At 47.3% G+C, this 16,888-nt stretch overlaps 1 protein-coding gene across 1 annotated transcript in view; it reads left to right on the plus strand.

Annotated features, from left to right (window-relative positions):
* The window catches only part of TRIO (trio Rho guanine nucleotide exchange factor), a 218,637-nt gene that overhangs the window by 125,704 nt on the left and 76,045 nt on the right, over positions 1–16,888 (plus strand). Inside the window, exon 33 of the mRNA XM_056854855.1 lies at positions 2,749–2,992. Within this exon, the coding sequence (XP_056710833.1) occupies positions 2,749–2,992 (244 nt within the window). The remainder of the gene's footprint in view (positions 1–2,748; positions 2,993–16,888) is intronic.

The following is a 16,888-nucleotide window of genomic DNA, read 5'->3' on the forward strand; positions in this document are numbered from 1 at the left end:
TATTATTTTGGGTGCGGTGGAACACAGGCAGGATGGTGCTGCTGGAGTCGTCTTGCTTGTGGGCTTCCTAGAGGCACCTGGTTGGCCACTGTGTGAACAGACTGCTGGACTTGATGGACCTTGGTCTGATCCAGCAGGGCCTTTCTTATATTCTTAAGTTCTTTATGTTCTTCTCCTTCCATTAAGCATTCTCACTCACTCACCCACTCCTTTGTGTTATATAGTGTCAGGCGTCCTTCTGGTTTAGCACTGGCACAAACATCTACGGGTGTGTCCCAAGCACAGAAAGAGATTTGGGTCTATGTCCTCGTGGGCCAGGATGGCCGAACCGGCTACCAAACATCTGCGAAGGCTGAAGGAGGAAGGATTTTTTTCCCTTTCCCCTTAGGAGGCCCACGTTTGACACTTTGTGGTCAGAGGCAGAATCAGAAAGGTCTTTTTCTCAGACCCCCTCAGGCGTACAGCTGTTTTCAATTGTTTCTGACTCCAGTCAAGGGAGAGCCGTAAAAATAAATCAGTGCCAAAAAAATGCTCGAGAGCTTTCCCTTGACTCCCCCCAACTTTCTACCCCCACTCCCAACCGCCTTTTTGGCATAATTTTGAATGGACTGAGAGCTAATAAAACACAGAAAGGAAGTTGGGGTGGGGGCGGAGAGAGCACCCCAGATATCTTTAATGCTGGGAATGGCAGCATATTTCTGCCAGCGCACACCTCCTGACTGGAGCAGAGGATGTCCAGAGAGACGGAGTAGGAGCAACATGACTAATTCCTGCCTGTTCCTTGATGGTGTGTGCTGATTTATGTTCCTGAATTACGAGAGCCAGAAGGCCTTCTCTTTACTGACCCCCTCCCTCCCCCTTGTGCAGAGCCGGGATTAATTAGAAGGACTGGCTGGCAGCGGTCATGGGAAATCGCTGGGAAGACCCCAGGCTGCTTGAATGAAGTGGGGTCCGACGGTTTTGGGGAAGAGGGAAGACAAGAAAAGGAGGGATTAACCCATCCTTTTTTGGGTTCATCCTTGCTGGGTAGTTGCTGCTTGTAATCCCACTCAGCAAATCACGAGATTGTCCTTTATGCTTAAAGGGACGTCCTGCGGTGTCCTGTGCCTCTGAAGTGGGCAGGCCGCAGGCAGGGCGTCCCTTGGCAGTTAAGCCCCTCAGACGGGATCTCCTTTTGTGGTGTGTGCTTCCAGGAATGAAAAAGTCTGGTAGCAGCGCACGTGTCTGTCTGTTTCACGGTTTGGAAATTAAATGGAGGTGCAAGCATTAAGTGTTTGGCATTTAATGTGGAAATGTTATTTACTCAGAATTTGGAAATATCTCGTTTTCAGAAGAGGACACCCTCATTTCTAGGTTAATAGAAGAATGTCTGGAAGCTCTGTCATCATTCCAGGGCAGGGCTAGGCAATCCCCACCACCTGGGCTGACAACAGCCATTTTGCTTGGCATCCAGGGCCTGATCTCCACCCAAGCAGCTGAGGCACTGATAGCCCTGCTGGAGCTGGAGAAGGCAGTAGGCTTGGCTTTGTTCCACACATGCCTGGCCAAATACGACCTCTGTGGGGCCGTGGCTCAGTGGTAGAGCATCTGCTTAGCATGCAGAGGGTCCCAGGTTCAATCCCCGGCATCTCCAGTTAAAGGGACTAGGCAAGTAGGTGATGTGGAAGACCCCTGTCTGAGACCCTGGAGAGCCGCTGCCAGTCTGAGTAGGCAATACTGACTTTGATGGACCAAGAGGGGGTCTGATTCAGTATAAGGCAGCTTCATGTGTTCATGTGTGGTCCGTCCCCCCACCCAACCCATTTATTTCATTTGTTAGCATGGCAACACTTTCACTGGTAAATGTTGTGTCTTTTTTAGCCCTTGGGCTGTTAGAGATTGCCTACCCCCATACTAAAAGAATGTATCACAGTTTATTTTATTTTATTCCATATGTACCCCAGTCTATTTCCTGGCCAGGACCGGGCTCAGAGCAGTTATCAGTGTATGGAATCTTTCGATCCCATATTATGTCTTACCATGGTAAAGTAAACCAGAGATTATTTTTTCCACATTGTTTTCCCGTTGGGAGTGCTTATAGTGCAAGTTGTCATTTCATCAATCTCAGGTTTTCATTGATAAATACTTGATGACCTATTGAATGTATACACTCACTCTCTATTCATCAGGAAAAGCGGGCATGGTAAAATTGCCAATTGGTCCTTGGTCCCCAGCTCTCTTTGCAGAAGGTGTGTTATAAACTTGACAGGTGTCAGGTTCCCCTCCTGCATGCCAAGCATGCATCTGCTTGGCGTGCAGAAGGTTCAATCCCCAGCTTCTCCAGTTGAAGGGACTGGGCAAGTAGGTGGTGTGAAAGACCTCTGCCTGAGACCCTGGAGAGCCACTGCCAGTCTGTGTAGACAATGCTTACTTTGATAGACCAAGGGTCTGGTTTAAGGCTTCCTTTAGGAAGGGGCTGTGGCTCAGTGGTGGAGCATCTTCTTGGTATGCAGAAGGTCCCAGGTTCAATCCCCAGCATCTCCAGTTAAAGGGAACAGGCAAGTAGGTGATGTGAAAAACCTCTTCCTGAGACCCTGGAGAGCCGCTGCCAGTCTGAGTAGACAGAACTGACTTGCATGGACCAAGAGGGGGTCTGATTCAGTATAAGGCCACTTCAAGTGTTCAGCTTCAAGTGTTCATGTGCCCCCCTCCCAGCATTCTTAAACACACAAAGCTTGACATCTCTCTGTTTGCCGACTTCCCTTGCAGTTGTCCGGAGGGTGCGAGTTGACCGTGGTCATCCACGATTTCACGGCATGCAACAGCAACGAACTGACAATCCGCCGTGGCCAGACCGTGGAGGTTCTTGAGAGGCCGCACGACAAGCCCGACTGGTGCCTTGTTCGAACCACCGACCGGTCCCCGGCTGCGGAAGGGCTGGTGCCCTGTGGGTCTCTCTGCATCGCCCACTCCAGAAGCAGCATGGAGATGGAAGGCATCTTTAACCACAAAGGTAGGTGGATGAGGGTATAACTTGTCAGCACTTTCTATCTCCCATGCTCGTATGATTCTTTAATAGGTGTTGAATGAATAGTTTCATTTGCAAGTAGCCTTAGGCCATTACAAACATATCAACAATGCCACAACTAAATACTAAAAGAAATTGCTAGATTAATAATATGCCATATAAAAACTATGCTAAATTGACGCATACAGAGCAATAATAACTAAAAATTGTGGTAGTGTCCCAGTCAGCCAGTGAGACCTTGTTGCAACCATTAAAACCAACTCGAAGGATCAGCTCTCTTAGCAACCATATTGGACCTTATTTTCTTTGTCGCCAGAGCATACAGGGAGGTCCTATAAGGAACAAACCCATCAGAGTCTTTTAACAAAAATACTAATTTCTCAGCACCAGGACAAGTGTTTAAGCCAGAAACCTACCCGGCAAGAAATTTAGCCCTGGGTTCCACGTATAGAAGGCATTCAAATAAATAATGGTATAGGTCCTCCAGAGCAGACGTTCCACAGATGCAAAAACATTAATCTTTTGGAATTCGGCAATAACAGCCAGCCAATACAGCCGTTGGCATTGTTTGGAAATGTAGGGGCGTAAAGGCTGCTCTAAGCTTTGGAATTAGTATGTTGGCTAAATAAGAAGCTCTAAGATGGTCAGTAATAGGGTGTCGTGAAAAACACCAATGCACCAAGCGGAACGTCAGGCCTGTATTCCTGTTACTTTTCCATTATTATTTGCCTTCGTTGTGAAGGGGCTCCATCACATTAAGTATTATCCGCTTTGTTAGGCTTTATGCAACATATTCAGAGATCTTCAACTGCAGGCTGTGGGTTGGGCTTCTGAATAATCCATGTGATCCCAAGTAGAGCTGTGCATAGTGATTGCTACGTACAAAGGGATACGCTGAGTTTTACAATATCTCCAAGGCGGAAGGGGAACATAAAACTGTTAAGCACAGCCCTGAGGCTTTTCTGTTTGCTTTTATAATTTAACCTGTTCTGTACCATAGGGGGGTGGGATGTAAATGCAGTATAGTTATTTGATTCTGACAATTATTTACAAGCCTTTTTTCCTCCCCAGTATGAGGTACCAAGTAAATGAACGTTGTTAGAGAGGCTGGAGAATTATGAGCTAAAACGTCCTGTTTTCATGAAACTCATATTTGTACAAGCCGAATTACACGCCTCCGTTTAACACCCTGTCACTGTATGCAGTTTACACGAGCAAGGGTTGTCATAGGCCCTTTGCTGGGATCCCAGGGGAGGGGTTGTGGTTTAGTGGTAGATCATCTGCTTGGCATGCAGAAGGTCCCAGGTTCAATCCCCGGCATCTCCAGTTAAAGGGACTAGGCATGTAGGTGATGTGAAGGACCTCTGCCTGAGACCCTGAAGAGTCACTGCCAGTCAGAGTAGACAATACTGACTGATGGACCAAGGGTCTGATTCAGTAGAAAGCAGCTTCATGTGTTCATCGGCATGGTCTCTGTGCAGGCACACATGGGTACTGCACATGTGCAGGCCAGCCGCGGAGAACTTTTTGCTGTAAAGCTTCTAGAAAAATATGCGCTGCTTGCCCCTCCCCGCCAACGGTCCTTCCTGCCAAAATGGTCATGTGATGGGGCGAGCGGTCATCCCTCCAGTTCTTTCTTCACCACCGTGGGAGAAGGATGTGCTGTGAGCTTCGGGTGAGTGAATGGACAAAATGGCGTTGTTTAAGAAGTGCGCATCTTGTGGGCTTAAGATGTTTCAATTAGACGAGCACGATGAGTGCCTCTGTTGCTTAGGCGAGGGGCATGTAACCGCATCTTGCAAACATTGTAGATAGCTCACTCAAACAGCCAGACAGGACTGGGCCCTCAAGCTTAAGGCTCACCTGTCTGAGCAATCCCTGTGCCCATTCCTAGAGGGCGTTTCCAAGAAGGCTCCTTCCTCTAGGGATGTACCGGCATCGTTGACGTTGGGGGATTGGGACTGATCTCCTCGGTCATGCCTCTGTGACGTCGAAGGATGGCTCGATGTTGAAGTTGTGCCAAGCCCCTAAGATACCATCGCCAACTTCAGCCTTCAAGGGGACCCTGCTGCTTTTGCCTATCAGGACCTGTAAACGGGAGGAGAAACTTAACAGGCACGGCAGTGCCTCGCACTCCCCACATAGAACCGCCAAGACGTCATCTCTCTCCCCAACTTCGTCTAAAAGCTGAAGGAGTCGAGTACCTTCTAGGGAGCGTGAATGAGCGCAACAGAGACAGTCTGCTTCCCCCAAGAGGGGTGAGCAGGCTTATTTTTCACCATCGGAACAAGATATTATCGTGATCCCAGATTTTCAATGAGACAAAATCTAGGCCACACACAACCCATGCAGCAGGTAGAATTCATAGGCGCAGTCCTAGATTCCCAACTCAGTAAGCTATTCCCACCATTACAAAGGGTCAGGGTTATACAATCCATGGTGGAAGCATTTCAGAGGAACCATTTCCAAAAGGCAGTGCAAATCCAAAAATTGTTGGGCCTTATGGCTTCCACGACAGGTGTAGTTCCTTTTGCCCATTTAAAAATGAGGCCTCTATGGCTGTGGTTCCTACATCACTTTAGATTGAATGTGGATGATCAGTGTAAGATGCTATGTATTCCTAGACCAATCATCAGGTCCTTAGATTGGTGGAATCAGGAGGACGATCTGATTGCAGGCGTTGATTTTGAAGTGCAAATGCACAATATACAAATCTATACTGATGCCTCCTTGGGGGTTTGGGGCGCCCACTGCGGTTCTGTGCAAGCAAAAGGCAGGTGGACCCCAGAGGAGTCTTGTATGCACATCAGTTTGTTAGAACTTCGAGCCATTTAATATGCACTGATTTCCTTCACAGGGATTGTGCAAGGACGCTGACTGCTGATTGCAACAGACAACGTTGTTGCAAAGTTCTACATAAACAAGCAGGGCGGCACCGGGTCACGGAGACTGTGCAAAGAGGCAGTTCACATCTGGGAATGGGCAATTCGCCACCAAGCCACCGTAACTGCCATTCATGTTTCAGGACAGACCAACGTCATGGCGGACTCCCTGAGCAGAGACCTGGACACTCAGCATGAATGGTCCTTGAAGGACCAATTGTTCCATCAAATTGTTGAAAGGTGGGGCTCTCCTGCTATAGGTTTTCTGCTCAAGAGCAGCAATGGATGCCGAGTCTGTAGGGGACACCTTTCATCTCCTGTGGCAAGGGGACTTAGTGTATGTGTTCCCTCCGATCCCCTATTACACAAGGTAATAGGGAAGGCTGTAGCTGACAGGGCACATATGATTCTAATAGCTCCATTCTGACCAAAGAGGCCTTGGTTTCCGACCCTTTGGAAGCTGTGTCCAGGACAGTACTGGGAGCTCCCAGAAGTTCCAGACCTTCTTTCAGTAGGGAGAGTATGGCACCACGACCCAACCACTTTTCACCTGACAGCGTGGCTGATTCAGCCACACTGATCTTCACTGACAGAGTAGCAGATATTCTGGTCGCAGCAAGGAAGCCATCCACTAGGAGATCCTACCTAAATAAGCGAAATAAATTTGTGTCATGGACCAGAGAGTCAGGGGTTGATCTGGTAAAATGCCCTTTACCTAAGGTTTTTGAGTACCTGCTCCTACTGAAGGATAGAGGCTTGGCCAACTCCTCAGTTAAGGCTCCCCTGGCAGCCATCTCATCGCATCGGAATAGATATGAGCTCGCTATTCTCTCATCTTTTGTGTAAAAAGTTTTTAAAAGGGCTTAATAACTCATTCCCCCCCATCAAAGCACCAGTTGCACAATGGAGTCTATCTTTGGTTTTGACCCAACTGATGTCGAAACCTTTCGAGCCATTGCCATCATGTGATCTGCACCTCCTTAACTACAAAGTAGCATTTCTAGTAGCTATCATGTCTACCAGAAGGGTAGGCGATTTGACAGCTCTACGCCATGATCCACCTTTCCTGAAAGTACACAAGGACAGAGTGGTACTCCGCACTAGTATGACCTACCTACCAATGGTAGTGTCTAGATTTCACACATCTCAGGAGATAGTTCTACCCACGTTTTTTCCCAACCCCCAGTTGGGTAAAGAGTTATTGCATACGATGGATGTCAGGAGAGCTTTGCTGTTCTGTTTACACAGAACTAAGTTGTTCAGGAAAGACCAAAGTTTATTTGTATGTTTGTTTGGGCCCAAGAAAGGGTGCAAAGTGTCAACACAGACACTCTCCCAGTTGATCACCATAGCTATCACTTTGGCGTATGAGGAGGCAGGGAAGGAGTGTCCAGTAGGGGTGCGTGCGCATTCCACTAGGGCGGTCGCTTCATCCACTGCGTTTCAGGCAGCGGTCAGTATAATAGACATTTGCAAGGTGGCCACCTGGTCGACTCCTTCAACGTTAATCCATCACTACTCGGTGGAGGTAGATGCCAGTTCCAATGCAATCGTTGGAAAATCAGTGCTGCAGTCAGTGCTATAAGTCATAATAAAGTACGGTCAGTATTGTAACCTTAACTCGCCTCCTGCGTATTCTTTAGCGTGCTATTCTCCCATGTGGGACTGCACAGGGACCACGCCGATGAAAAACAGAGTTGCTTACCTGTAACTGTTCATCTAGTGGTCTTCTGTGCAGGCACACATCCCTCCCTCCTGCCCCACTGTAGGTTGCTCACTCTCAGGTGATACCACGGCAGCAAAAAGGAAAGGAGAACTGGAGGGACGACCGCTCACCCCGTCACATGACCGTTTTGGAGGGGAGGGGCGAGCAGCAGCGTATTTTTCTAGAAGCTTTACAGTGAAAAGTTCTCCGTGGCTGACCTGCACATGCGCAGTATCCATGTGTGCCTGCACAGAAGACCACTAGATGAACAACAGTTACAGGTAAGCAACTCTGTTTTTCATCCCTCTGAGTGGAGGCTTCATTTTCTGTCCCAGCTGTGAGAAGCCACAGAGTGCTGTGCATTCCTAGTCCCCCAGTACTGCTTTCTTTCTGTAAAGTCCAGCGCTGAATAAGAGGCCACTTCTGGCCCAGGCCCAGAGGGGGAAGGGGCACGAGGGGGGGGGACACACACACCGTGGCTATGTGTGAAGCCATGAAAAAAGCATGAGCCTCTGTGAGGCAGGAATTGTCAACAATCTGAAGAAGTCAGAAGAGAAGTCTCGAGCAAACATGTGTATATACTTGGGCAGCACAAACTGGCTGTTGTTCTTAGCCACTGGTGATACATTTAATTGATCCATGTACTCAGAACAGAATCCGTGTTCTGTTTAATGTATCTGTCTCACCCTTCGTAAAAGCATGCCAGAGAGGGAGAGGGCTGCTTTTACTTATTTAATTTCCCAGTGGCGTCCTGTGCGCGCTTGGGAGAACTAATTCAGAGCAGACCTAGTAAAATACTTGATTTACAAAAATTTGGATTTTTAACTCTTAAGTTCTCGTCCTAAATTCTTGAGAGCCGAATTGTGGTACAATTTTAGTGCCAGGGTTGCATCTGCCAGAAAGTCTTCTAGGAGTGTTAGAATGACTGTAGTGTATTTCCCAAGAGGTCGAGCTGGGAACCACCATGTCTTGGATTCAAGTCTTGCCTCTGCTGTGAATTTGTGGAATGGCCTTAAGCAAGCAGACCAAAGCTTTGAGGCAATGCAATATGGAGAAAAGGGAAGGAAGCGCTAGGCTAGGGGGTCATGCAGCATCTTGCACAAGCAGAGCTGTGCTGAGGCCTCTTTTGTTTCTGCTTGAGCATTGCTGAAGCCAGGTCATAATCTGTTGCAGCTCCTGGATAACACTGAAGTTCTAACCGTTTGTAGTTCGGATCCATGTATCACACAGCTGGGTTGCTTGGCTGAGTGAAATCGGGTTGCGTACCAGGTGCGATGGCGACTTTTGCTTCTGACTCCAGTTGCTGCATGCAGGTAGTCTGTGGAGGACATGGCCAGAAATCAGAACCCCCAAATGGTGGTGATGCAGCATTAGTAGGGTTGCCAACCTCCAGGTGGTGGCTGGAGATCTCCTGTTGTTACAGTTAATCCCCAAGCAATATAGAGAAGAACAGAAGAAGAACATAAGAAAAGCCCTGCTGGATCAGACCAAGATCCACCAAGTCCAGAAGTCTGTCCACTCAGTGGCCAACTAGGTGACTCTAGGAAGCCCTCAAACTGCTGCAGCATTGTCCTGCCTGTGTTCCAAAGCACCTAATATAATTGGCAGGGATGATTGAAAATTTATTGTCTTATTGTTTTTCCACCCATGATGATAGTGTTGGCGTGTGTTAGAAAGCGTTGCAGCTCTACAGGCGAGTAAGCACAGAAGACTCAGCACGTAGTACAAAAGTGCTCTTTTATTCACAGTGACAGAATGCTCCGCTTGGTCATCAACTCTCCACAACCCACAACCCAATACATATATAACACACCTATATACATATCTGGCATAGTCTCTCAGCCAATCACCTGTTGGCTGCCTTGTCTCCAGGACTATCTAGCTCAGTCCAGTACAAGCCAGTTTTTCTGCTCAGTCATTGAGCTGTCATGTGACACCACCAATCACCTGGCTGTCACATAGATCTTTTACATCTGCTTGCCATCTGCAGTCTCATGTTCCAACACTCCTCCTAGACTGACATTGCAAGCCCCAATTTGCTTCTAAATAGTTCAAACTTTTCAGTAGACAAACATTTGGTGAAAACGTCAGCAATATTTACATTTGAAGCACAATGTTTCAGAACCATTAAACCATTGTTTACCGCTTCCCTGACATTCTGGTATCTTATTGTGATGTGTTTACTTCTTGTTCTTATACCTTGATATCCAGCCAATTGCTGTGCTGCAGTATTATCACAGTAAACACTTACAGGCATTTCATATTCAAGATTTAGGTCTTTAGCCAGTTGACACAGCCATTCCAGCTGAATCTCACTGTCGCTTAATGCAGAATATTCTGCCTCACATGTGCTGGTAGCTACATGAGTCTGTTTTAAAGACTTCCACATAACCAGTGCCCCATGTAGAAATAACACGTACCCAGTGGTAGACTTTCCTTCTTCTCTTTCCCCCCAACTGGAGTCACTATACACTGTGATTGTTTCCTCTGCATCAGCCTTTAAACACAACCTGGCTGAAGCTGAGCCTTTTAAGTATCGCAGCACCCTTTTTGCTGCATTCCAGTCTTTCATGTATGGACATGCACATTTCTGGCAAAGCAAATGTACTGCCATACAAATGTCTGGTCTTGTCCAACATGACAGATATAACAATGAACCCACCAACGATTGGTATTGATTTTTATCATGGAATACCTTATCATCCACCTCTTTCACATACCCTGTTGTCATGGGAGTCTCAGTGCTTTTTGCCTCTGTCATTTTAAATTTTTCTAGGAGCTGTTCAATCTTTTTCTCCTGGCACAATTCAAAATATCCTTCTGGGTTCCTGGTAATTTCTACCCCCAGATAATTTTGAATGTCACCAAGATGCTTCATTTTAAACAGTTTTCCAGTTGCCTCCTTAAACCAGTTTAGTTGTTCTTTTGTATGACACAACAAACAAAGATCATCAACATATAAAAATACAACACAGTCAGAGCCCTTTACACATTTGGTAAACATACAAGGATCAGCAACACCTTGCTTAAACCCAAGATTTGCCAATGCTTCACTAATGCATTGGGACCATGCACGTGCACTCTGCTTTAATCCATACAGAGCCTTATGCAATTTTAATACTCCTTGTTTACCCTTGCATTCAAACCCAGGGATCTGCTCCATATATATTTCTTCACTTATTGTTGCATTCAGATATGCAGTGGTGAAGTCAAAATGGTGCACTAACATGTTATCTCTGACAGCTTTACACAATGCAGCTCTTATAGTATCAGCCTTCACAGTGGGAGCAAATAATTCATCAAAGTCTTGCCCTTCAACTTGGGAATAACCCTTAGCCACAAGCCTGGCCTTACGGAGTATCTTCCCTTCTGGACACTGTTTGACTTTGTAAAGCCATCTGCACCCTATGGCTTTTCTTTGAGCTGGCAGTTTTGTTACAGAGAATACCTTATTCTCTTTCAGGGAATCAAACTCAGTTTGCATGGCTTCTAGCCAGGCCTCTTTTTCCCTGCTTTCCAAAGCCATTACCTCCTGAAAGCTCTTTGGTTCTTTGACTTGTACATGATTTACATCAGTGGTCTCAAAACCATACCTCTCCGGGGGAATTCCTTTAGTGCTCCTGCTTGACACCCTAGGAATCTGTCTCCCCTCTTCAGCCCTTGGCGATGAAGCCCTTTGAGGAGATCCCTCCTGCTTCACCCCATCTGCATCCTGTGAGAGATCTGTCAATGGTAGCCCAATTTCTTTTGGCTCCTCCTGTCCATGAATTCTGGCCCAGTTATTACCCTCACAAAAATTCGCAGCTCTGCTGTAGCTGAGAGAATTATGTTCATCAGCAAACCTGTATGATTTCATGCCAGACTGATACCCAAGGAAGGTTAGTTTCTTAGCTCTCGCTCCTCCTTTCCTTCTCTTGGATATTGGCACATCAACCCAGGCTTTTGTACCAAACACTCTGAGGTAACCTAAGCTAGGATCCCTCTGGTACAAAACCCTATAAGGTATGTCTTGTATGGACCTGGTCCAGATCCTGTTGGAAACATAGGAGGCGGCCTTTATTGCTTCTGCCCAGTATGTCATTGGCAACCCTTCATCCTGCAACATGGAATACATTTTTGTTTGTAGCATTCCCCCATGTCGCTCAGCAACACCATTTTCTGCTGGCACCGCCACGTTGGCAACTCTGTGCCTCACACCTTGCATCTGCAACCATTTCTTAAACTCATTTGACATGAATTCTCCCCCAAAATCTGTTTGGAGAGAATCCAAGGTACATTTAAGTTGTTTCTGCACTCTTTTGGCCCAATACTTAAATGTTTCAAACACCTGTGACTTCCTTTTCAAAGGATACACCCAGGAAAATCTGGTGCAATCATCCACCAGAATCAATGCGTACTGGTTACCTGAGTGACTCTCCCTGTAGGGACCTATTACATCTGCATGCACTACCTTTAATGCAGTGTCTGAGAGTCTCTCACTATGCTTAGCCACTGGGTAAGCCTTAGATTTGGAACTTTTGCATACCTCACAATCCAGGTAGTTCCCACACTCTTTAACTTTTTCCTTCCCCAGTAAGGCTAGCGTTTTCTTTATGGTCTCATAATTTGCATGAGCCAACCTTCTATGTAGCAGATGTATGCAATTGTCATGGGGGCTCTTATTAGTTATCATCTTTGCCTCCACATGCCTATTTTCTACCACATACACATTATTACACATTTTCCCTGTAAGAAGCACTTTCCCACCTTTGGATATCTTACAAGCCTTGTCTGTAAATGTTACAGTATATCCAGCCCTGTCAAGGGCACTTACACTTAACAGATTGTTCTCTAGTTCAGGGACACATAGCACCTTTTTAAATGTATAGTTCAAAGCTGGGAACCACACACTCCCCTCACGTGTCACCTCAGAATTCCTTCCATCAGCGAGGCTTACGTGCGGCAAACTTGAGTCCCGTGTGTCTTTTAAAAGTTCCTGATGCCGGCAAATGGTCTGTGACGCACCAGAGTCTAAAATCCAGACACCGGCTGTGTCACTGTGCTCAGTCAGCACCAATGATGCCTTCTGACCGCTCACAAACTCACGTGACGACTGGTCCCTTCGGCTTTTCTTCCTTGCTTCTGGGCAGTCACGCTTTAAGTGATTTGTAGCCTTGCAGATGTAGCAACGTCTGACCCTCAGAGCCACGTGCTGCTGTAAATCACCCGGCTTTCTCTGCTCCGCATTCCTTTCTCCGCCGGCAAACCTCCGCGTCTCCTGGCTTGGCAGGTTTCCCTCCGGCTTGGCAGGCTTCTCAGGATTTCTTGCAAGCAATCTTTTTTCATGTTCCAAAATTCTTCCAATAACATACTGTAAAGTTAGTTTATCAATTTCAACCGACTCCAGAGCTGTAATTAGCATGTTATACTGCTCAGACAGAGAGCTCAGGAGTATATAAACTTTATCATCCTCCGGTAGAGTCTTCCCCCTCTGCTCCAGCATTTGGAAACATTCAGTCAGTTCATTTATATGGTTTCTCACAGGAACTGACGGCAAAAGAAAAGTTCTGTACAAACGCCTCGTTATGGCTATCAAAGAGCCAGCTGTTTTTTGGACGTAGACCTGAGATAATGAGTTCCAGGCTGCTTTCGCTTTCAAAGCTCCCGTCACATGGACAAGCTGGTCGTCAGCCACGCTCAGCACTATGCTTGCCAGTGCCTTCTCATCTTTCACCACGTCCTGCGGCGTCTCAGGATCCGGTGGGTTGGAGACATAAATCCACAGTGCCTCTCTTTTAAGGTAGTGTTGCATTCGTAACGCCCACACATTGTAGTTGGTAGAAGTGAGCTTCTCCACAAGCAAGGACATTGCAGCTTGAGCCATAATTTCTCCCGCTCCCTGCTGCTCCTGCTCCGTGTCGCTCTCCTCCTCCGCCTCAGACGCACTGCTGCTGACAGACCTGCTGGGCACCTCCTCTGCTCCGTCTGACTCAACCTCAGACATCCACTCGCCTTCTGCTCACTACAGCCCTTGTTCCACAGATAGTACCTCTGCTCAGAACCTCCAGGATGTAGCGCAGTTGAGCTGTTCTGGGCCCATAACCCTGTTGGCGTGTGTTAGAAAGCGTTGCAGCTCTACAGGCGAGTAAGCACAGAAGACTCAGCACGTAGTACAAAAGTGCTCTTTTATTCACAGTGACAGAATGCTCCGCTTGGTCATCAACTCTCCACAACCCACAACCCAATACATATATAACACACCTATATACATATCTGGCATAGTCTCTCAGCCAATCACCTGTTGGCTGCCTTGTCTCCAGGACTATCTAGCTCAGTCCAGTACAAGCCAGTTTTTCTGCTCAGTCATTGAGCTGTCATGTGACACCACCAATCACCTGGCTGTCACATAGATCTTTTACATCTGCTTGCCATCTGCAGTCTCATGTTCCAACAGATAGCCAGGCCGTTCTGAAACCAGGAAGGGTGATCAGCTTATAATGTTCGGTCTGCACTGACTCTAAGGCAGTGTGGGAGAGATGACACAATGAGCCACTCAGAGAAGAATTTGAACTACTTCCCAACCTTGGGTTGTTCTCATTACTTCAGGCTGCACTGATTGCAATAAACCATTCTTTAGGGCAGCTTAGTGCTACTCACGTTTCACCCCTTGAGGTGCCCTCCTTGCTTGTCCTGTGCATGGCGTTCCTTACCGTGGATGAAGGCAGATATGCTAAATGGGATTGTAGCAGCCAAGATCCAAAGAATCATCATCATCATGGAGAGCCAGCGTGGTGTAGTGGTTAAAAGCGGTGGTTTGGAGCGGTGGACTCTGATCTGGAGAACTGGGTTTGATTCCCCACTCCTCCACGTGAGTGGCGGACGCTAATCTGGTGAACCGGGTTGGTTTCCCTACTCCTCCCCATGAAGCCTACTGGGTGACCTTGGGCTAGTCACACTCCCTCAGCGCCTCCTACCTCACAGGGTGTCTGTTGTGGGGAGGGGAAAGGAAGGTGATTGTAAGTTGGTCTTCCTCTGGACACGTTCCATCTTGTCTACATCTTTCTGAAATTGTGATTTCAGTAAAGCCTTTGATAAAGTCCCCCATGATCTTCTTGAAACAAAGCTAGTAAAATGTGGGCTGGACAGTGCTACTGTTAGGTGGATTGGTAATTGGTTGACCAACTGAACCCAAAGGGTGCTCATTAATGGCACAACTTCATCCTGGAGAGGAGTGACCAGTGGGGTGCCACAGGGGTCTGTCCTGGGACCTGTACTATTTAATATTTTTATAAATGACTTGGATGATGGAATAGAGGATATGCTAATCAGATTTGCAGATGACACCAAGTTGGAAGGGATAGTTAATACCCCAGAGGACAGGGTCAGAGTTCAGAATTACCTTGATAAACTGGAGAGCTGGGCCATAAGCAATAAAATGGATTTCAATAGGGAGAAGTGTAAGGTACTTCACCTACGCAGAAACAACATAAGGCACAGGTACAGGATGGGAGATAGTTGGCTTGACAACAGTACATGTGAAAGAGATCTGGGAGTCTTAGTGGACCACAAACTAAACATAAGTCAACAGTGTGATATGGCGGCTAAGAAGGGGTACTAATCTGTGGGCTTGATGAGTCTTCCTACCCTTTCCGTCACATCCTGGATGCATGCACCTGGTAGGCAGCAGACCTCTCGAGACGACAAGTCCGGTTGGCATACTTTTGACTCTACCCCTCTCAGTAGGGAATCCCCAGTTACCAGAACACGCCTCTTCCTAATATGGGGAGCGGTAGATCGAGTACTCTCATGCTCAGGAACCTGAGAAATTTCTTTCAAGCTTTTTTTGGGGAGTAGCCCTTATTCCAGTGGTCCAGAATCAGTATCTATGGGGAGATCCTGGAACCAATTGCTGAGCAACAGAGGATCAGCATTAGTCCTATTTTTCCTGCTCCTGTGGGCCACATTCTTCCATGCACCCTCCTCCTGTGTTGCTTGCACCTCCATTTGTTCAGATTCCTTACTCTCCTTCTCCTGTTGCCCCCTAAAGAGTGCTTCATGTGTTCTGTCCATGAGTTCTTCACCTTCCTTTTTAAAATGGAGTGTTGACAAGCATGCCTCAAGTCCCCCTGTATCTTCTCCTCCATAGTACAGCAATCTTCTAACTGTTAAAACCGTAGATGGTGCATAATATCATAAAGCTCTCACTGAAAGGCTGTAAGCAGGCAGGGCCCCCTCAAATCAATGCATGTGCAGAATCAATGATGGAGAAAGAGGGAGGGGGTAGGGAGGGCAGCACAGATAACACTGAAGGGACTTTGAGGAGCTGCTTGTGTTATGGAAAAGGAGGCAGACCTAAAAATTGTGGTACCTGTGCAATCTTGCATGGGAACTGAGCACATGCAGGTCTGCTACAGAGAGATTTTTTTTGGAGCTCCAAATGCCTAGAGGAACTCCATCCCTCTGCCCACCCCCCACCCCGGTTGTTTCCCACCCTTTCCAGCGTGATATAGAGGGGGCGGAGTGCCCTCTCCTTAGTTCTCTCTCTGCTGCCACCGAGAGAGGTTCACTTGCAGAAGCTCCGTTTCTTTCCCACCAGTGAGTCGAACTAACAAGAGCCTCTACAGCCAACGAAAATGGCACTAAAAGGCCTTGTGGGCTGCTTGGACGACCATGAGCAATGCCTCCTATGCCGTGGCAAAGAGCATAACATATCACATTGCTCTGTTTGTTGCCAGTTCACCCTGACGGCAAGGCATGACAGAGCTTCCTGCCTAAACGTGGCACTCTCTTGCTTAAGCTCTATCCTGCTTAAGAAAAATCTGCCTTCCACTGCCTATAGAAGGAGCATCCTCGGTTCCAGCGGTTCCAAGACCAGCTGCTCCAGACCCAGCCAAAACCACAGGGAAGCCTGCGGGCTTGGTCTCTGCATCCCTGGAGCACATCTCATTGGAAACACCATTACAGAAGGCTCATAAGAACATAAGAAAGGCCCTGCTGGATCAGATCCAGGCCCATCAAGTCCAGCAGTCTATTCACACAGTGGCCAAGCAGGGGCCTCCAGGAAGTCCACAAGGAAGACCACTGCAGCATTTATCCTGCCTGTGTTCCACAGCACCGAATGTAATAGGCAGGCTCCCCTGATCCTGGGGTTAATAGGTATGTGTCATGTCTAGTATTCTTTTTGACTAGTAGCCATGGATAGCCCTCTCCTCCATGAACATGTCCACTCCCCTCTTAAAGCCTTCCAAGTTGGCAACGATCACCACATCCTGGGGCAGGGAGTTCCACAATTTAACTGTGCTCGGCACAAAAAAG

The sequence above is a fragment of the Euleptes europaea genome, chromosome 8 (genome assembly GCF_029931775.1).
Source record: "Euleptes europaea isolate rEulEur1 chromosome 8, rEulEur1.hap1, whole genome shotgun sequence".
Lineage (NCBI taxonomy): Eukaryota > Metazoa > Chordata > Lepidosauria > Squamata > Sphaerodactylidae > Euleptes > Euleptes europaea.